General features: G+C 42.9%; 1 protein-coding gene across 1 annotated transcript in view; it reads right to left on the reverse strand.

Annotated features, from left to right (window-relative positions):
• The window catches only part of Sdccag8 (SHH signaling and ciliogenesis regulator SDCCAG8), a 194,145-nt gene that overhangs the window by 40,792 nt on the left and 132,434 nt on the right, over positions 1-20,919 (reverse strand). Inside the window, exon 16 of the mRNA XM_038348697.1 lies at positions 18,471-18,602. Within this exon, the coding sequence (XP_038204625.1) occupies positions 18,471-18,602 (132 nt within the window). The remainder of the gene's footprint in view (positions 1-18,470; positions 18,603-20,919) is intronic.

The following is a 20,919-nucleotide window of genomic DNA, read 5'->3' on the forward strand; positions in this document are numbered from 1 at the left end:
ATCTACTGTGACATAGAGCACTCGGAGACACAGAAGTCTGTGTGTTTGGTTAGAACAGGAAATGTAGACCCTCCTTCCAAATGCCAGTTTTCAAAGGCTGTCTTCATGGCCAGCTGAAAGAAGACAAGCTTCCAACCCTCAGCTACTGTATGATGTTCTGTTATACAGAAATCACTAACATTATGAAAAATTACATTCTAACTGATTAAAAAAACCTGTCATAATTTGCACCTCAACAATCATGTTTTAGTATAGCAGGCCACTAGGGGAAAGCAAGAGCCTGAAGAAAAGTACAGAACTCTTTCCAAATGTCTGGCATAGGATTGATAAAGTCAGAGTCGTTTATGTGTCTGCTAACAACCTTAGCAAGTAGCTCCATTAAGCACGACCTACAAATCCTTCCAAAGTAGGGGCCAACTACAAACACAATGAGTTGCTACATGGCCCAAGTAGACAGCAGGAGGCATTTCTGCTCTAATGAGATCAAATCATATCTACTAAGTGTAGTTGATACTGAGTGCCCACTGGGCGCTCATCAGTATGCATACAAACTTTAGGTTTATATTACTTAATGACAGTAACTAGAGACACACGGACTGAGGAAGTTTCCCAAATGTGAGGTTATAATCAAAACCTTTTAACAAATGTCACACAGACATATCAAGCTTCGTATTTTTCTCACTTTTGCCTTTTCATAATTTGAGGAAAACTATAAAAGATAATTTGTAGGCGCATGTAGACATCGCAGGCCATCCCGAGTGTCACCCGCTCCTCAGGAACGATCCGTCTTCCTGACACAGTCTCTCACTGGGACCTAGGACTTCATTCAGCTAGGCTGGCTACCCAAGGAGCCTCAGCAATCCTCCTGCCTCTGGATGACCAGCACATGCTACCAGGCCTGATATATGTATAATATGTATGTGTGTGTGTGTGTGTGTGTGTGTGTGTGCGTGCGTGCATGCGTGCGTGCGTGCTGGGTCCTCACACTTGTGTGGCAAGCACATTACCCCAGGCCTTGAAAAGATGATTTATACAAGGTGTATAAAAGTGTTGTAGTCATTTAGTGATGTTCTGAGTTCAGGCACAATGTTGTGTGCAAAAGATACAAAAATGGCTGCTCTTAAGGAGTTCACAGTCTGTTGAATCAGACTTTTTTTTCCTTTGTTCTTTTTTTGTTTTTTTGAGATGTCATCTCCCAATATAGAGGCCCTAGCTGGAACTCCCAAAGTAGACATGTCCGACCTCAAATTTACAGTGATCCTCCTTCCTCTACCTCCAGATTGTTGAACTTATAGGCATGTGTCACCACAGCCAGTACAGGTCAGACATTCTCAGGACAACTATATCATGTATATTTGATCAAATTATTGTTTGAACTGTTGGGTAATACAGAGAGTGGTGTCCAGAAAGGCTGCAAGTGGAGCTTGGGAAGATGGGCCAGCAGGAAAGAGCATTTGGTATGCAAGAAAAGGACCTGCGTTCAGGGGCGTCTCTAGGGCTTGCTGTCTCTCAGCTTAGCACTAGGCTAGGTGACAGCCTTGTGTCAAAGGAGACCAACATGATGGCCGAATCCTCGGGCTGTGGGTGTTTGCTTGGTGTAAGAAATCTCTGCTGGCCCAGCTTCTGGGCAGGATGAGGTGGTTATTCTTAACCCAGGGACGGAAAGAAGAAAATAAACAGGAAAGGGTCTTTGTTTTGTGCTTCCAGGTTAGCTTTATTTTATGATGCAAAAGGAAGCAAAGGGTGCTCATGGAGGCCTGTTATGCTGTGTATTTTCACTCTGACTCCAGCAATTTCTTTCAAACTACATCCTCCAACAAAGAGATGAGCCAACAACACTTCCCTCAATTCTGTGTCCAACAAAAAGAACGGTCACCACGTACAACCACGCCCACCATGCACAACCACGCCCACCACGCACAGCCACACCCACCACGCACAGCCACGCTCCCGGAGCACTCTGCACACACTAGTCTGCTACTCTGCTGCACAGATGGGCACCTCTGCTCCCGCCAGTGCTATCAGTCTTCTCAAAGCCAGCTTTGCTTCTTCCAAAGTGTGGGGATGCCGCTTATATCAACACAACTGTCTAGTGAACTCAGAAATACAATTGCTGAAATACTGATTACAAGAAAACAAGGAGGAATGGTTTAAAAAGAGTCAACAAACCTGGATAGCCTACACAACAAAGTAAGATATGCACAATATAAATATGAAAGAAATGGCCATGTCACAGGGGCACCAAACTGCAGGCCCTACACACATGCTGCTTCCCAAAAGTCTGGAGGACTGCAGTTTGTTTAGGAAAACCAAAACCGACTACAAAGAAAGATGCAGTCTGGGTGTGGTCTACCTGAAAAAAAAAAAAAAAACCCAAAATGAAACAATAACACCATGTCTAGACCAGGTTTCCACATACTGAGAAAAACATCTTGATGTGTGTGGGTGTGTGTTCCACAGACACCTGCCCACGCGATAGTCTTCTCTTACTTACTAGTGCTAGTCCACTTGTACTCCAGAGCACGCGGACAAGAGAGAACACTGGGCCTCAGTCTCCTCACCTTAGGTGTGCACTCTGAGAATGGGGGTGAAAAGTGGGTGTGGAAGATAGGAAAAGAAGTGGGGTGATATAATCATTCAGGCCCTTCTGGGTCTCCAAAACGTCATTCTTTGAAATTCATATAAGATAGGCAGGGCTCCTTAAAACATTTATTAGTTGTTAGGTATATAATAGAAGAAAATATTTAGAAGGGAATATAAACATTATTAATATCAAGAAAAGTAAATTTGAGAAAATAAAATCATTTAGAAATTTTCATTACAAAGAAAATATAAAATTAGCCACCTATATAAATGATTAAAATGAAATTTAAGTTTCCAACATAAAATACTTGTTTGAGAATGAAAGGGAAAAGGGACTACTTTATATCTTAAGTATCTAATAAGTGAAAACTTTTGTTTAATAATAATAGAAAACCCTAAAATTAAAAAACAAAACAAACACTACCACTACCACCACCAAAATAAAACTGCTTGTCTCAATTTAAAGCTGCAAAGGCGATCACAGACAGGAAGCAAGCCACAGCCCTGGGGGTGGGGGCATATGAACCATGTTCTGAGGCCTTTCTGGAGGCATTTTAATGTTACATGCATAAGGCAAAGCCTGATCAGAGGAAACAAGCTGCCAAAGCAAACACCATCTCCGCTAAAGTCTTTTGGTCTCGGAACCAAACTGAAGTTAAGCCTGAGCCCTGAAGCTGGGAATGCACCTCGTGGACAACAGCTGACCAACACCACCTGAGGCCTGGGCACAACCCTCAGGACACGCAGACCACTTTGGGAAAGTCAAGGCAAACTGCACCTGAACTGCTCTGCCAACAAGTATGGCTTGTCCAGATCTGTGTTTGTAGATAGGAAGAAAGCCAGCTAGCATATTAACATAACATCTCTTTAGCTAACTGCTAACTGAAGCGGTGCCTCACCACCCTGTGCTGAGGTGACAGGAACTAGGCTCTACGAGGACAGCGGTCTCCCATCGAGTCTGCATCTTCTTTCAACACTCCCATTTGCCATTCATAAGTAGGCAAAGTAAGCCCATGTAATATTAATTTATATGCTGCCTGGGAGTCTATATGAATTTCAAGTTTCTTTTATGATTCAGCTATTCCAAGAGTCTCAAAATATTTCATTAAAAATTAATGTGTTATCCACACAAACGGCAAATATTGAAAACTAGGAATATAAATAAAAAATAATAAAAATAGTATGTCTACTAATACTGAAGAGGAAGGAAGACAGGAGGGGGAGAGCATGTGAGAGGGAGGGCGATTTTAAACATCCGGTTTCTATTCTGGACCATTCATGGGAACAGACAGACACAGCAAGCAGAAGCCAAATATATTCCCGGCTCTGACAGGATTTGTTTTCTATCTTGTCATTATTTCTTACTGTATTCTTCCTAATAATATTTCCTCAGTGTTCTAGATTTTCTGACTGACACAGCAGCCTCTTACGAGCCTACAAAGAACTGCGGCAGCTTGAGGCACCTTCACAGACAGAACCAGGCGGCTTCACGAGACTTGTGGCCAGGGTCTGAGGCTTTTTCCTGCAGCGTCTTCCCATACAAAGGTATGCACCATGTGACTTTGCCCCGTGTTATACAGACTTCTCAAATTCCCATCAATCATTTTCTTAGGGTCCAACATACAAGTGGTCAAGCCATAGATGCCTGGTCTATGACAGCAGGCAAAGACGAGAGCCTGTGCCTGCTTCTCTAAGGCTCAGACAAAGAACAAGCCCAACACATATTTGCTGTCTGCCCGTCTCACAAGAATTAGCAAGGAGCAAACAAACACTACTTTATTCTATGTCCATCCACCCTCTCCACTGAAATGAGAGGAAGTCACACTGCTTACCAAACATGCTGCATGGCAAGTACTTGATCCTACATTAGAATCTAGCAACAGAGCTGCACTTTATCCAAGAGAATGCAGGGAGGATTCTGAAAATATCAAAGATTTGTTTAATACCGACTATAAAACACCCCTTTGCATCAAAATAAGTGTCCCTCTTTATTGCACTCTGATTATTTTCCATAGAATTTAAATTGTACATAAAATTATAATTGTGCCTTGTTTTATGTAAATTGATTGTCTCAATTATTGGGAAAGGATTGGAATGTAAATGGACTATTTTGCTGGAGACATGCCAAGCAAATCAGCAAAAACTCTAAGAGCTCTAACTAGAGGTATACAGCCAAACATTTACATAAATTAGGAGACCAATGCGGTCTCAAGAATCAGTCTAAAACAAGACTGAGCTTTTTCTCCAAGAAGATTAAATTAGCTTCAGCATTCAATGTTAGAAGGCTCTGTGACTGTGAGATTCTAATTTGGATTGATTTTTCTAAAAACAAAACAAAAACATACAAAGCAGGGATCATATTTGCAGAAAGCAAGACTGCAGCCCACCCTTGCCCCTTCTTGCGACTTACTGAACAGGTTAGCTAGGAATAGCAGGGTTCTATCCTGAATATCGAGCGACATAGATCCAGTGGCATTGTGACATACTTCAGCAGTGCGGTACACTTGACTGTCTGAGGGAAGACCCCTCAGGAAGCTTGCTGCAGACACTCCCCAGCCTTCCGCCTTACACTTACTGCCTGACGTATCTCCTTTAGGTCAGTGAGGTGTCTATGCATCAAACATATCTTCTCCACTCTTAGGTTCATGTTGCTGGCAGACCTCAGCCATTGGGTTCCCAGATGGTTACATGGTTTTGATAGGTAAGTTATAGCCAGGGATGCCAGTGTTATGGTTACACATCTGCCTCCAACAGCCAGCATTCTAAAATGGCTTCCACAAACCCTCCCACCAAGAAACACTGTCAATGGACAATCAGGTAAAAATCACCTCAGGGTAGAAAGCTGCAACCATTTTCTACACAACAAGATTATTTATAACTCAGATATAAGCATGATGGATTTACTTTACTGTATATTTGAAATATTTCAGGAATTGAAAATTGAAAAGAGTTCTTTGGCATTAGTAATATAGGCACACATATAGATGTACGTACAGAATATAATATAAGAATTGAAGCAGGAACTAAAGATTTCTTCTGATCTGTAAACTGTTTTGGATGAAGTTCTAGAGTGGCTAAAAACGAATCTGAGCTTAAGGCACTTCTTTCTGGACCAAGTTCTGCTCTGGAAGTTTCTCCCAGTGACAACTGAGGCTCGCTCCTCCTCAAGTGCTGGCCTGGCTGCAGATAACAATCTCAGCACAGAGAAAGTCTCAAGTCCACATGATAAATTTTTATCTATAAATTTCACAGAACCTAGAGTTCTCTGACAACTAGCTGGGTGGTTAAACTCCATGTATCCAGAGCTGCAGATATAGAGGGCTTGCCCAGCATGCCAGAAGCCCTGGGTTGGTCCATTCTTGGCACTGTGTAAACCAGGTGCAAATCAAGGCACGTAATGCTGCTGTCTTTAAACACTTTCTTTTTAAACTGCTATTTATTTACCAAGGATAAGAAGGAGAAAGTGGACTTGCCCATGCTCATATGCAAAAATTATTTTATAGATATTAAGTATTTTAAACTAGTTAATTTCTCAAGAGGACTTTGTTGCAGTGCATCTTTAACATGTGGTAGAATTTCAAGATTGACAGTCAATTAAAGAAGATGGGATAGCCGGGCGGTGGTGGCACACGCCTTTAATCCCAGCACTCGGGAGGCAGAGGCAGGCGGATCTCTGAGTTCGAGGCCAGCCTGGTCTACAAGAGCTAGTTCCAGGACAGGCTCTAGAAACTACAGGGAAACCCTGTCTCGAAAAACCAAAAGAAAAAAAAAAGATGGGATATTGAAATAGCCTAGTATTATTGAGTGGGTATTAATTTGTGTTTTTAATTCCAAGAGTATGTCTTTTGTAAAATTATGTACACCAAAATTGGGTATATGTGGTTTAGAGTTGAAATGTTCTTAATTGTTCCATTTATTAGAATAAAGTGACCTTATTCTTCTCTAAAAAAAAAGAAAAAAGAAAAAAAAAGAAACAATGGCCCAGAAATGACCGCTATGGAGCATCAAGGCATCACAAAGCCAACCTTCTCTTTGATTTGTAAACTCCCCATCCCTAGAAGAATCCCTGTTACACATGGCTGGAAAAATGCCTGAAATTGCTCCCCATAAGTCCACGTCTTCACACACACAAAGGCATCTTTAAGTTGTAGAGGCATTGGTCTCCTTGTTCAATCCCCAGAAGTTATTCTGCTCATCATCACCAAAGGAATGCCAAAGGAACAGCACCCCACAGCGGCCAGCCCTCTGGCCTTCCACTGCAGGTGACCCCCCCAAGTTCCCTGGACAAGTGCTGCTGCCCCCTTCCAAGTCAAGGGAAAAGAGTGACCTTGTGGCAAAATTCCACAAAGGTGGCCTAAAACTAAAACTTTCTAGAAAGTGAAGCTATTGTAGCCCCATTCACAGATCCGGGGATCTTGATCAGTTTAAAAGGTGTCCTGATGTCCTAGTCTTCCTCCCCTGGCTTATTTGTCACTTACGAATCACTTACTAGTAAGTTGGAATGGTAAGATAAAACCCTTAAGTTATAGTTATACTTAACAAAAGCCTTTATCCTTTTCCATATGCCAGACACACAATCCCAGGAGCTGGAGAGTTTCTTCTTAGCCATGAGGCAGTTGACTCACTGGGAGGAAGTTACTTGCCCAAGGTCAAGAGCAGCCTCCCACTTTACTGCTACATCTAAGAGTCAAACTCTGCTAGCGACTGTTTAGGCTAATTTGCCTTCAAGGGCCACCTGACTTACAGCAAGACTCAGTGAGCTTTTAAAAAGACTTTAATTCCTAATGGAGCATATGGTGTCTAGTGGTTACAGATAGGCAGTTTCTGCAGGTTCTCCGCCTGGGTTCTGGTCCAAGCTCTGAACCTGCTCTTGACCTATGGCGCATATGTGTGTGTGGTGTGTGGTGTGTGTGTGTGGTGTGTGTGTGTGGTGTGTGTGGTGTGTGGTGTGCATGTGTGTGTACTGTGCAGTCTGTGTTCCTTTGAGACAAATCTTTCTCTGAACATGGAATTAGGCTAGTGACCAACAAGCCCCAGCAATCCCCCTGCCTCATCCCCCACAGCACTGTGATTATTGGCACAAGTGGCCACATCAGACTTTCTATGTGGGTCCTGGGACCAGAACTCAGGTCCGCATGCTTGTAAAGCAACTGTTTTTACCAACTGTCTGGTGCTGACATGAGTGTTTTTTAAAGACATTTTCATACACAAGATCTGATTTGGCCTTTATACCTATTCTTCATGACGCTCAGTCTTTATAATTTCAGCACAAGGAAGCTGAGACTAAAAGTTCGTCTGGCTTGTCCTGGAGCAGGGAGTCATCGGGGAGCATGGCTGCTTCTTCCTGTTCAAGGCCATTCTTGCGATCATGGAGGAAATAACATGAAGGAACATAAGTCACCAGTGATTGGTTCAAGAACAGAGAGAAAGAAGCAAACATCTGATTGGGTCGTACTGGGCACCCTGCATGGAGGGGCGTCTCAGGAATGGAGTGTAGTACTTAGGCATTCTGGAAGATGAGAAGACAATACAAAGATTCCAGAAGAACAAACAGGAAGGAGGTAGCAGACGTACCCGTGGAAATGACCATGGCCAGGGGACGACATGGCTCTGCTCGGAAAGATCAACAAGGGTAGGGGATGCGAGAGGCATGTAGAGGTCCCTGGGTGAGCTGATTCAAAAGCAGACCTGTGTCCCTGGACAAAGACAAGGCAATGGGGCCATTCTGTTTCCAGCACAGTGTACGGCAAGGATGAAAGAAACATGGTAAGATTTTAGTGACTGTCTTACAGTATGAGTTGAGGCTGTGAAACTCCCCACACAGGAGGGCAGGAGGGGCTGCACTCAGTAGTGAGTTCTCAAGGATGGGGTTTTCTCCTAGAGAATGAGCAAGGCTTTTCCAAGGATGCAGTGGAAAGCAAACTACTGTCTGTAGGAGATGTGTAGGGCCTCTTACTCCTGGTCCGGGTCACTGAGGGAAAGTGGGAAGAACATCTCTGCCTGAGGTATAATAGTAAAACAGCAGGTCTTTGAGAAAGACGAAGTTCTGATTCAGAGTATCTGAAACTTCTGTGACGTAAAGGCTTCTACCATGGTCAATTTTAAGATAGAAAAGTAATGCAAAATGGCTCTTGTTTCCAAGGATTTATTCCTAGCTCTAGCACCCTTAACATCTGCTACTAATCCTACCCCCTGCCCCATCTCTGCCATAAGCCATATGAGAGTCAAATGGAAGTTCTGGAAAACAAAAACAAAACGAAACAAAACAAAATCCACGATGAGAGAGAAGCCACAGCAAGAACAAAGAACTTCTTTGATGGGCCTATCAGAGAGTACGGTCAGGGAGGGGACTGTATTAGTTACGTCCCTGTTGACAAAATACATAAATAACTTACAGGGATGGATCATTCATTTGGGCCAGGTTTCAGATGTCTAGTCCACACTCCTAGGCTCCACTGACTCTAGGCCCATGGTGAAGCAGAATGTCATAGGATGGCTCCTCTTGTGACAGACAGGAGGCAGAAGAAGGGACTGGGGACCAGGTGTCAGTTTCAAAGGCATTCCTATAAGTTCCTGGAGGTCCTTAAGTGCCCAGGCTTTGTACCTGAGGACCTCCAACCACCAGGCTCTGCCCAAAGGACACTTGAACTGCCATAAAGGCCAGACCCAAGGCCCTCAAGATGCAGATACCCAAACTCCACTCTAAAAAAGTCCAAGACCAGGCCGCAAAATCCCATAAATCCCAGGCCACCTAGGAAAGGTTTATCCCAAAGAACCCTATATAAAGCTTTCCCCTCACTCAGTTCTTTGCTGCTTCTCTCCTGAGCAGAGACAGCCACCTTCCTGTGTTTCTCCCAAGAAATCTTTTGTGTGCGGTTCCTGTGTGGTATGACTTTGTGGTATTCCTTGGCTCCCAACTATCAAGATACCTTTCCCCTCAAAGTTGTAACACTTGCATTGGGGTGTAACACTTAAAATTCTGCCTGTAACCACTTCTTCCAGCCACGTTCCACTCCCTTTCCAAATAGTGACACTGGCAAGGGTGAAAACTTCAAAACATAGGCAGACACCTTTGATCTCAGCACTGGAGAGGTGACTATTGTCAGTCTAGGGCCTGTCTTGTCTATATATAAATTCCAGGCCAGCCAGCGCTACATAAGAAGACCCTGTCTCCAAATATCAAATCAAAACAAACAAACAAACAAACAAACAAACAAAAGGATTCAATACAGAAACCTGTGGAGAACAACTCTTATTTAAACTATTGAAGGGAGCATTAAATCTGAAGGTTGGCCACTCAAAATTATCTATGTGGAAATATCTATAGGGATGGGGAGAGGATAGGAGAGGGCATTCAGGAGCTGCCAGACACCATGAGGTCCAGCTGGTGTAAAAGACAGCAAGAGGATGGGATGACAGCTCTCCTCCTGGTCTGCCTCAGCTGCCGCCAATCTCCTGTCACATTTAAAGCCACAGTGCTATGTCCTTGGCTGTCCTGAGCACCGTCTCCCTTTTCTCTCTCACGCATACTTTTGCTTCTCTACAGCATTGTGCTAGCTAGTGTTCTCTCTCTCTCTCTCTCTCTCTCTCTCTCTCTCTCTCTCTCTCTCTCTCTCTCTCTCTCTCTCTCTCTCTCTCTCTCTCTCTCTCTCTCTCTCTCTACCTGAAAGCCCAGGCAAAGACAGTTTGGATTCCCTAGAGGGCCTTGCGTCTGTCTACTCATGCAGCAATATCTTACCTTTCTGGTCACTCTGTTTCCCTGACTAAACCAGAAGCTGTTTTAAGACCTCAGTCACTTTTGCTTTTGTGTGGAGTGTTTAAGAAATGCTAATTAGTGTGGTTATATTGTAATAAATAGAAAAGAGATCTCAAACCAGGGAATCAGATGAAGGTGTTGTCATTTAACATCTAATGTTTAAAATTACAAAAAGTATTAGCGAAAGCAGCAAACCTGACTGCAGAAATGACAAACCCCATTCAACTGAAAAGTGCTTAATTTAGGATAATGAAATTTCTAATCAGAGTTTCTCAACCTACTCTAAAAGTAAACTAGAGAGAAAAATCTTTCCAGAGTTGACTCTGTGAGCTTGGCATATGTGGGGTTCAAGAAGCCTGCACCCCAAAGCAAAGAAGTTTATATTAGTTATAGGGAGAAACATACTTTTCTTTGCAACACGAGAAGAATAGACACTTATCTGCTCGGGGAGACGACAGGCCAAGCACAGAGAATGGACAGGGCACGGACAACACTGTGTAACAATGTATTGATAGATGTCAGACAGGATATACAAAACTAGAGATGGAGCCAGAGAAATGGGTGGGTAAATAAAGGTGCCTGCCACAAAGCCCGATGACCTGTGTTTGGTACTCAGTGTAGGAAAGAACAGATTCCTGCAAACTATTCTCTGACTCCCTTGCAAGTACCATGACACTCCCACCTAAATAATAAATAAGTAATTTTAATAAAATAAAATATAGAACCAAGAGTGCAGCTAATGTAAACAATGGATTACACTGATCATGCTGATGAAAGTCTGGTAGCTGTGAGGACCGCATGACTGTTGTGGGAGACGGTGACAACCAGAGACTGCGCACGCTGGAGGACAGGATGTGTGGCGTCAACCTCTGTGCGTGTGCGTGCGTGCGTGTGTGAACCTAACTTCTCTAAAAATCAGTCTTTCAAGAAAAAAGGCGAGTGCTGCTCCTAATTTCCAACTATGCTAAAAAATGTGACTTTTTACAAACAACTAGGTAAATATATCCCACTTGAAATCTGACTTGGAGCCAGTTTATAAGCTGACACTGGCTCATGCTGAAAGCCTACACACTGAGCACACGGAATGTGCACACACATTCACATACTAACACAACATCACAGCTACATTCCAAGCTACGGTCCAAAATGTTCAAAATCAAAAGTTACATTCAAAATTCAGAAGGCATTTTCCCATAGAAATAACATTATGTAAACATGGTATTTTGGTTCACAGACTAAATCACAAGAACCAATTTAACCCATAATGTAAATAAACAATGATCTGGAATGGAAGGCCCTGCGGGTCCTGTTAATCCCCGGAATCCACAGCTGAGAGGCTGGCGTACGGTGGAGATGTAATGAGTGTCTTGACTATGGGATAGTGAGTAAACTCCATGCTGATCACGGGTCTTTATTGATTGTGTTAAGCCTTACAAGGTAGCACTTTACAGAAAAAAAAATGACGAAGATGAAATTTGAAGAGGAAAGAGCTTGCTCTGACTACAGGCTAGACGGTAAAGGGAGAGAAACCCAGAGCTCACTCTTACCTACAACACAGACCGTCTCACTATTAGGGCTTAAGAAGGAGCTTACGCGACTATACATTTCATGGGGCAGGGATATGTGCTTGATCAGTGGTGCACCCAAGCACATCCTAATAATGCAATAGTTCAGGTACTAAATGCTGCCACTACCCCATGTGACTAAGGCTTCATCTATAGGGTGGCACTATTGGGACATGGTGGAGCCTTTAGGAGATGGGAAATCACTGGGGAGGGGTGTGCTCTTAAAGGGCATTGTGGGATCCCAGGTCCCTTCTCTTCCTCCTTCCTGCTTTCTGAACATGGTCTGAGTACATTTGCTCTGGAATGAATTCCTGCCCAGCAAGCAAGAGGCTACACTAGTCATGGACTAGGGCCTCCACAACTGAGGTACAAAATGAACCTTTTCTTTAAATAAATTAGCTGTTTTAGGAATCTTGTTATATGACAGAAGGCTAACAAAACTAAGCATTCAAGAAGTACCTGGAGATTAAATGAAAGACCGTCTTTCTCTTTTGCTGAATATTGGACTCACTGCAGCTGAAAGTAGAAATGATCTAATTATGCCTCTGGTATTTTCCTAAGTTTCTGTCGCTGGGCTCCCTTCATGTTCCATCTACTCCCAGGTGGTCAGCTATCAGAGCAGCTGCCCTGTTCCATGAATGGAACTGTGCAGGCTGTTTAAAGTAATTCATTAACCCAAAATAAAATCCTAACTCCTCAGAAGTGAAACCTCCTGTCTAATGGGAGGCAACAATCTTATTTCAGGTCAAACATGGCTCCTTGACCTCTGGGGCATATTTTAGTACTGCAAAGAAAAGAGCATTTTAGAGAGATTGCTTATGAACCACAACTGACTCCTAATTCTGGCATGATTTTAGGAAAATGGAACCTTTCTAAGCAGTCTAATATCACAGCCCCCTTTCCATACAGCATGCTCAGCTTGTCGTTCTTGGTCTCCACAGGTTGGGGAGAGATCTAACTCACACAACCCTGTGGCCGGGGAAGTCAATGCTAAAGAAAATGTGCAAAATAAACTAGTTAAAAACAGTGGTTAGCACGGTGTGAGCCACTTACCACTTCCTTCAGAAAAAGAACATAATTGTATGTTCTAACATAAAGGTATACAAACCTAACATAACCCAGACATCTTGGAAATTCACATTTACTAGTATGCTGTCAGTTATAAAAACAGACTTGCAAACAGAATAGCCAAGGAGGCCTTCTCTATGGAAATTGGTGGTGACAGGGTAGGAGGCAGAGGCTCATACATCCATCTGCTTCAGCAGGAGTTAGATAGATGATATGCTTCGGGGTTATAATTCATACAATTCATACAATGTGTCAGTGTGTGTGTGTGTACATACGTGCAAGTACGCTCACGTGTGTGAATAAGGACATGCATGTGTGGTGTGTACGTACAGGTCAAAAGACAACCCCGAGTGTCACACCTCACCTTCTGCTCTAGATGAGCCAGCCATGAGCTTCCAGGCTTCTGTCTCTGTCCCCATCTCCCCATAGCAGGACTCCTGGGATGCTCACACTGTCTGGCTTTTACATGGGTTCCCAGGATTTAAATCCAGGCGCTCACTACTGAAAAGCACGTGCCTTCTGCCTACTTAGCAATCTCCTCAGCACCAAGACGTAGTCACTGAGAGGGCCAAGCGGACATTGCTATACAGCAATGGGTTAATAAAATAACTCAAACTGAATTATTATAATAAAGCTTAATCTTTAATTAATAGAAAGAACAGAAACATGAAAACCGAAATGATCTCAGCACAACCTTGCTAATGAACAGTACCTAGATATCCTTCCCACGGATGGCAGTGAGTCAGATGAGCAGAGCTTGTGCAGAAACGAGGGCAGTCTCAGGAAAGGGCATGCCAGTAGATAGCAAAGTAGCTTTCTTCGGAAGTTTTTGGGCTAACAAAAACCAAATTTCAGCCTCTTTAAAACATGCACGTAAAAGTCTTTTAGAGTGTATACAAGAAGACGAGAAAGACCCAGAGCTTTGGTTCTGCCCTCTGCTCACAGCCACAGAGTGAGGTGTAGTAACGATGACTCCTCCCAATGAGGATGCAATTCAAGAAAGGATCTTGGGGACAGGGACATGTTTTAAACCTCATGCCCCAAACTTAGCATTAAGACTTTCAGTTTATATAAATCACAGACAGCAGGGTATCTTTCCCAGGCGGCCAATGGAGGCCAGTCTCCTGGGGAGCCATTTCACCTCTTCTTTATGGTTTGTAGAGGCCTTGGAGCAGCCCAGAGTGACCTCATAGGAGACAGTGAGGTATGCCATGGCTACGCAGAATCGTGGACTCACCATGCCCCAACTAGCTAGCCTGCTTGGATTTGTATTAAAAATCTCAACTCCCAGATTGGTACTCCATGAAGTGGGGTCTACTGGAAGGTCCCCCACCCCATGTCACAGGAGGCTCTGTGAAGACGACAGTGGCTCGGCTGTCTCCCTCTCCTTCCCATCTCCATGTCTCCATTGTTCTAATTTAGATATGAAAGGTTCTCAGATCTGATGTGTAGTTGGTGGAGCTATAGCGAGGTGACAGGCCGCTAAGCACACACACCTCATCGCTGGAGTAGTTGGACTGCTTGGGGGTGGGACCTCTTTACAGGGAGAACGTCACTGAGAGTACGTCTTTGAAGGCTAAATTGTGCCTCAGGCTCTGGCATTCTTTGCTTCTTAACCCTCAGGAGGTGAAAGGCTTTGCTCAGCCACACTCTCGTGCTATGCAGCTTTGCCTCAGTCCCCAAGGCTGCATAAAGACAGACCGAAACCTCCAAGACCATGATCCAAAATCAACCCTTTCTCCTCTAAATTGTGCTCTGGGAATCTCCTCACAAGGAAAGGACCTCCGTGGGTGCTCTGGGAATCTCCTCACAAGGAAAGGACCTCCGTGGGTGCTCTGAGAATCTCCTCACAAGGAAAGGACCTCCGTGGGTGCTCTGGGAATCTCCTCACAAGGAAAGGACCTCCGTGGGTGCTCTGGGAATCTCCTCACAAGGAAAGGACCCTCCGTGGGCAAAGCAGCTTTGTTCTGACACCTACCGCTGCATCGCCACAAAGCACCAGGAGCACCGGGATTCTGGACAGAAACCTTTAACACTCTGAGCCAAAACCATCCCACTTCTTCTTATAAAGTGCTTCGTTAGGCATCTGTTAGTGATGGGGAGCTGACTGGCACCCTAGTCCGAGTACAGAAGACGCTCTGTAACTGTGGCAGTGGGCACAACACGTCCATCCCACTCACGAATCCCTCGGTGAGCGAGGTACAGCATGGACAAGAGCCCCACCGAGTGCAGAATAAACAGATCCAGCCTCGGCCTTCCTCACTTTCACCACAGGCTGCTTTGCAGCTGAGGGGGTGGGGAGGGGGCTCCCACAGTCCAAGACTAATCCCTGCTTAACGCTGGTGCTTTGCCACCTGTCTGTTCTCAGCATCCTGACAACCTTGCCTCTTCTCCTAACTCAGCATCCGCAGATTTCTCCTGACTCTCACACCCTCTTCATAAAAACACAGCTTTGAGAATTCTCCTAGGGACTGCTAAAACATTCCCTTATTATGGTATAATACCACACGCAGGGTACTTTCAAGTAAAAACATTTCACTTAAAATAGTCATAAATGTGAAAATTTATATTAAAATTTCCTATTTCATAATGTCATTATTTTATGTGTATTATATATCATTGAATATATTAATTATTTAAGAAAATGTCATGATTGGCCAATAACATAAATACATTTTAGCATAAAAATATACCCTAAAGTGTCAAAAATGAAACTAAAATCGTATTATAAAATCAAACAAATTAAACTAGATGCATTTTTCCCTCGAATTCCTGTTTTCTGAATGTATAATCTGATATGTTTATAGCACTCCTCTTTTGTCTGAAAAGGATGGAAGACAGATCATAATTTCAGGTTTAGATTCTAAGTACTTCTTGGAAAATTATGAATAGCCTTAATTCTACAAAATCAAATGCTGCTGTATATAAAATCCAATATTATATTTTCTATTTTTAACAGTGGCTTTTGAAAAGAGTTTCCATTAGCAAAACAGAACATGGAGATTTCATCCAGATGATTCCCTGGGCTACAGAATTACCAAGTTTAAACTCATTATTAGCATACAGTTTCAGTCGGAAGCTGCAGTGGCCTTATGCACACTGATCACACAAACTGCTCACTTATCCAGAAGGAACGCGGCACAGTATGGTCCTATCACCAGCACAGCCAGGACTGCGGGGCTGGAGACAATGTGCAGCCAGATGAGAGAACACAGCCTCCAGCGGAACCCTACTGACTGCCTGGATCCTTCTGCACACCGAGGGACTTCCGTCCTGCCTGGTTTCCAGAAGGAACACGTGTCTAGGTACTCTTTTTAAAACAAAGAAGAAAACAGTCATTATTTTAACATGGAGTTTCAAGACTATGTCCACTCCAAAGAAAAATCTAATTTTTTTTCTTGTTCACTGAAACTTTCTTGATCTTTACAAATGATAATATTCAATGCAGTTACATCTATTCCAACTTAAGATAAAAACCTCTTTGCTCTAAAATGGGCATGCCTCCAGAACAGCCCCACTGTGAACTGGCTGGTCTGGCTTTCTGTATTTCCTTGCTTCTCATCTGAGGAAAACGTAGTAAATGGCTATTTCAGATTTTCAAATCACTCCAACTTCCAGTCCACTTTAATCTCCTGTCTGCACCTCTTCACCAAAATTGCTCTTGCTGACTTAACTGGTGATGTGCACATCGCCCAGGCCAACAGATGTGCTCTGTCTTACTGTGTGGCTAGCATCTGCTCGACTGCTTCCTCTTTCCCAAGGCAGTTTTATCATCGGAATGAATAACAGTCCTTTCCGTGTATTGCTCAGGCTGCTTTGTGTTCACCTCCTTTGCTGGTTGTTAACCTTATCTTTGAGAGGGTGGTTACTATTAAGGGTCAGTGGCCTTTCCTTCCTCCTTTCTACTTCATCCTGATGACACATTTATCCCTAAAAGTTTCAGATATTCTCTACCAGCCAAGGGAAATTTCAGCCTACAGCCTAGACCTAGCTCCCAAGTCCAGCTTCCCTAGAAACATGCAAGTTCCACGAGCGGGAGAGGCCATATCTGCTTTGTGTTTTGTTCTCAGCATGTGACGGATACCTCGTAGCACATGGCAGATAGTGGTAATCTATACATATTTGTTAAAGAGACCAATCACTCATCCGCTCTCTGACCTCCAGTTGGCATGCTTCCCTCTTCAGGCCTTAGCTTTCCATCTGGAAATAAAGATGACAACGGCAGCTCCTTTCCAGGTTTGCCTCAAGGCACGTCCCAGTGAACATAAGTGTATTTTATGAGTTAAAAAGCAATATGCCAGTGTAAAAGACATGCGCGCGCACACACATACACACACACACACACACACACACACACACACACACACACGTAGCTTGTAAGGCTAAAATATCTACTCTTTGGACCCTTATAAAAAATAAAACAAAAGTTTGTTAACCTCTAACATAGAACAGTATCTGGGTTTAAGTATATATCATATGGGTTGATGAATGAATGGCTGTTCCTGCAGGTCTACCTGTCTATAACATGCTGTTAGGGGAAGGCAGCCCCAACACATAGCACCACTGTCTCCCCTACTGCTGTTTGCCTTAAGTTTAAGAAAGTGCAATTAATCTTTGTTTCCACTTTCCCCTAATTGTATCAATGGAAACAGAGAAAGCGCAGGTCTCTGGAGGATGCAGTAGAGACAGAAGCTTGGAAGCCATGAAGCCTTCTCTACAAGAAAGCTGGTAGCTGTTCAGTACACTAGTCCACAGAAATCTACTCATGGTTGCTACAAGACATGTATTTTATTCTTGGGGGAACTCTAGGATCAGAGGTTAGAAATGCATATCCAGAAAAGGATCTATATTTATCACAAAAAATAAAACATCAACCAAACACTACACAAAAGGGAAAAGGAATTTGGAAACAATCATTCAAGATCTGAGTTTCAACCTACCATGTGTTTCATACGTGACTCTGAGCAAATCCACTACTCCCTGAGTTTCTGTCTCTAGAAAAGACAGTGGTCACCCTGGCTGATACCTTGTAGGTGGCTACCCTGAGCCAGAGGCTTACTCCATCTTGTGTTAAAAACATCATCAGCAACAGCATGTGGGTAAAGACAGACGCTCAGACACGCTGACTGCCTGCTTAGAGAAGCGTTACGTAAAAGTCCCGGGTGTGATGACGCAGCTTTGCTGCATGCTCCATCTTACATGTGGTACATTAGAGCCCACTAGCCAGCAAGGAAGGCCTGAAATCCTGTTATGCTATGATACTGCCAGTGTGTACTTCAAAGAGGGGTGGTTCCCCCACTGTTCTGTAGGACACCCACGCCATTATCTTTAGAAAAGAGTGGAAGAGAATGTGTGCCGCTCTCTGCATATGATGAGAACACCCAAAATCTCAGAAGCAAAACTAGAGGAGCGTATTACATTCCGGTCACATACCTAGTGAGTTAGCAATCCTACTGTCTGTGGCCCTGACGCACTCAGTGTATGTGCACCAACATTACCTTTCCTTCATGGTCTCATGCACCCTCCCGTGCTGAACGCACTGCTCCTCCAGCTCATCATTTCTCTTCTGTAACTTCTCCAGTTTGTCACACATGTATCTTTTCTCTTGACTGAGTCGAACTATTTCCGATCTAAAGAGGTTAGAAACACAGAAACAGTAGATGGTAAAGATCTTCCTTATTAGAATGTATTTTTATTGTATAAACCTTAGCACTGTCTTAAACTCTGCACTTGAGGCATAATAGTGGAGGAAAAACTATTTTATATCAAAGAAAATATTTCAGAAAATTTAAGATGCCTAGTAGAAGAAAATGTGCTTCATAGGGTCTCTAGTTACAGTACTGCAGAGATCTGAGAGAGCTCTGGTTACAAATGGTGGAAGTGGCCTTATTGTAGATGTCTATGTTCTGAAAAGTAACATTCCCTTTCTGCCCCACTCCTAGACTGCAGTCAGGACCGTGACAGAGTGGAGGACAACCTGCACTGAGAACAAAACCCACAGATGTCTCCATGGCGACAGCTGATGTTGTTCAGGACATAGACTCTATCGACAATGTCTTGGCTAACAATCCTAACTCTTTTTCTTTTTGTTTGGTTTTTGAGACAGGGTTTCTCTATAGCTTTGGAACCAGGCTGGCCTCGAACTCACAGAGATCCTCCTGCCTCTGCCTCTAGAGTGCTTGGATTAAAGGCGTGCGCCACCACTGCCTGACTACAATCCCAACTCTTAAATCTTTGCAATCAGAAAGATATCTAAGGAAAGTTGCGTCGTTTTAAAACCTGAATGGCCAGCCCTAAAACCATTTTCTCTTGCCTGCTTCTCATCAGTTAGAAGTCACAGTTTACATTTCTCTACATTATAAGTAATTTTTAAGTTAACAAGAAGACACTTTTGACACAAAATTAGTTCCCTCCCCAGAAAGGACTGTTTTACTATGCAAGGCCACCTTTTGTTTTAGTCAGAAAGGCTTTGGATTTGCTAGGGGAACTCTTGCTCCACAAACTGCACATCCCAAGCATCACAAAGCTGGCGGGGTGGAGCAATGTTAGTTCATCCCAGGCCTCCCTTCCTTTGCTCAAGGGCATAACTACCACAGCCTGCTCAGAGCCAGACCTTCCCCATCCACGGCTCAGCAGGGCCTTCAAACCACCTATGCTTACCTAGACATTTCCTTAGAGTTTCTCATTCTGAACTAAGCTCTACGCCCCACTTTCTCACCAGTGTTCAGGTAGGACAAAGAACCGCTCCTTAAGTTCAAAGAACATCTCCTTAAGTTCCCCTCAGGTATTCTCCCTGCTTTTGCCTTTCCTGCTAAGAACGCACTCACATTTGAAATCATCTACATCCCTGAATAAATGGCTCTTGCCTATCCATTCCAAACCACACACAGTACAAAAAGTAATCTAGAAGCTATAATAACATTTGAACTTAGTACTTCTTTCCAAACTAGCATCTCCTGTCATATACTGAAATAAATTCCAAAAGGAAAAGAGTCCTTAAACCAGATTAGAAAAATAGTAAAATCAACGGAAAAGAACCTGCACCTATCCAAGAAGAGAGGTGCCATTTTCAAACAAAAGTACAAAGAAAAATAGACAATATCAAAATTTAAAATGTTCACATATAAAAAAATCATATATTTGTTTATATATGTTATATGTGTATATATGTGTGTTTATGCTTATATTCATTGCAGCATTACTTATGAGAGAATTTTGGTCTAGGACCCAATAAATGGAAACTTTATTGAGAACTCTATCAATAGAACATTGGATATCTTGCTTGTATGATAGAAGTTATTTATTAACCTAAAATGTAATATTTTGATAAGAAAGGTCAAACATTAAAAAGGAGCACACATAATGTAATTGAATTTTACAATTAAGTTATTGAGGCATGCACCAAATATTAATACTGATAATTTCTGAATAGTGGAATATTTTCCCTTTTGTTTGTCCATATTTTTCTTACAATGGAGTCATATTTTAAAAGTCACTTTGAAAGCAATGTTTAACAGCAAAATGAAATGTGAAAAAAACAAGGGAGAGGTTTGGGGAAGGTCAGGGCTAATAGGGCAGGGACAGTAGAGGTGGTGCTTCTGGTCAGTTAGGACAGACGGGGTGGGAGGGGGAGGAGAGGGCTACCAAGGACCCTGTACTTACTCCTTGATTGTATTGCTGAATCTAAACTGGTATTTAAAAGTTTATTAATTAAAAAAACACACAAAATACAACAAAAATATTCGTGAAAATCAGACAGATGAGGGTTAAAAGCATCATTAAAATGCTGCACCAACAAAGTTACAATTCTGAAAAACAGAAGAAATATGGAAAATTTCTCTAGAAGGCAGAACATGAAGTGATATTTATGAAATGATCAATTTTACTATTATTTGAAGAAATGCAGAATAAGATTTGATATTACTGTTAAACATTCACTTCATCCCT

This window comes from Arvicola amphibius, chromosome 12 (assembly GCF_903992535.2).
Source record: "Arvicola amphibius chromosome 12, mArvAmp1.2, whole genome shotgun sequence".
NCBI lineage: Eukaryota > Metazoa > Chordata > Mammalia > Rodentia > Cricetidae > Arvicola > Arvicola amphibius.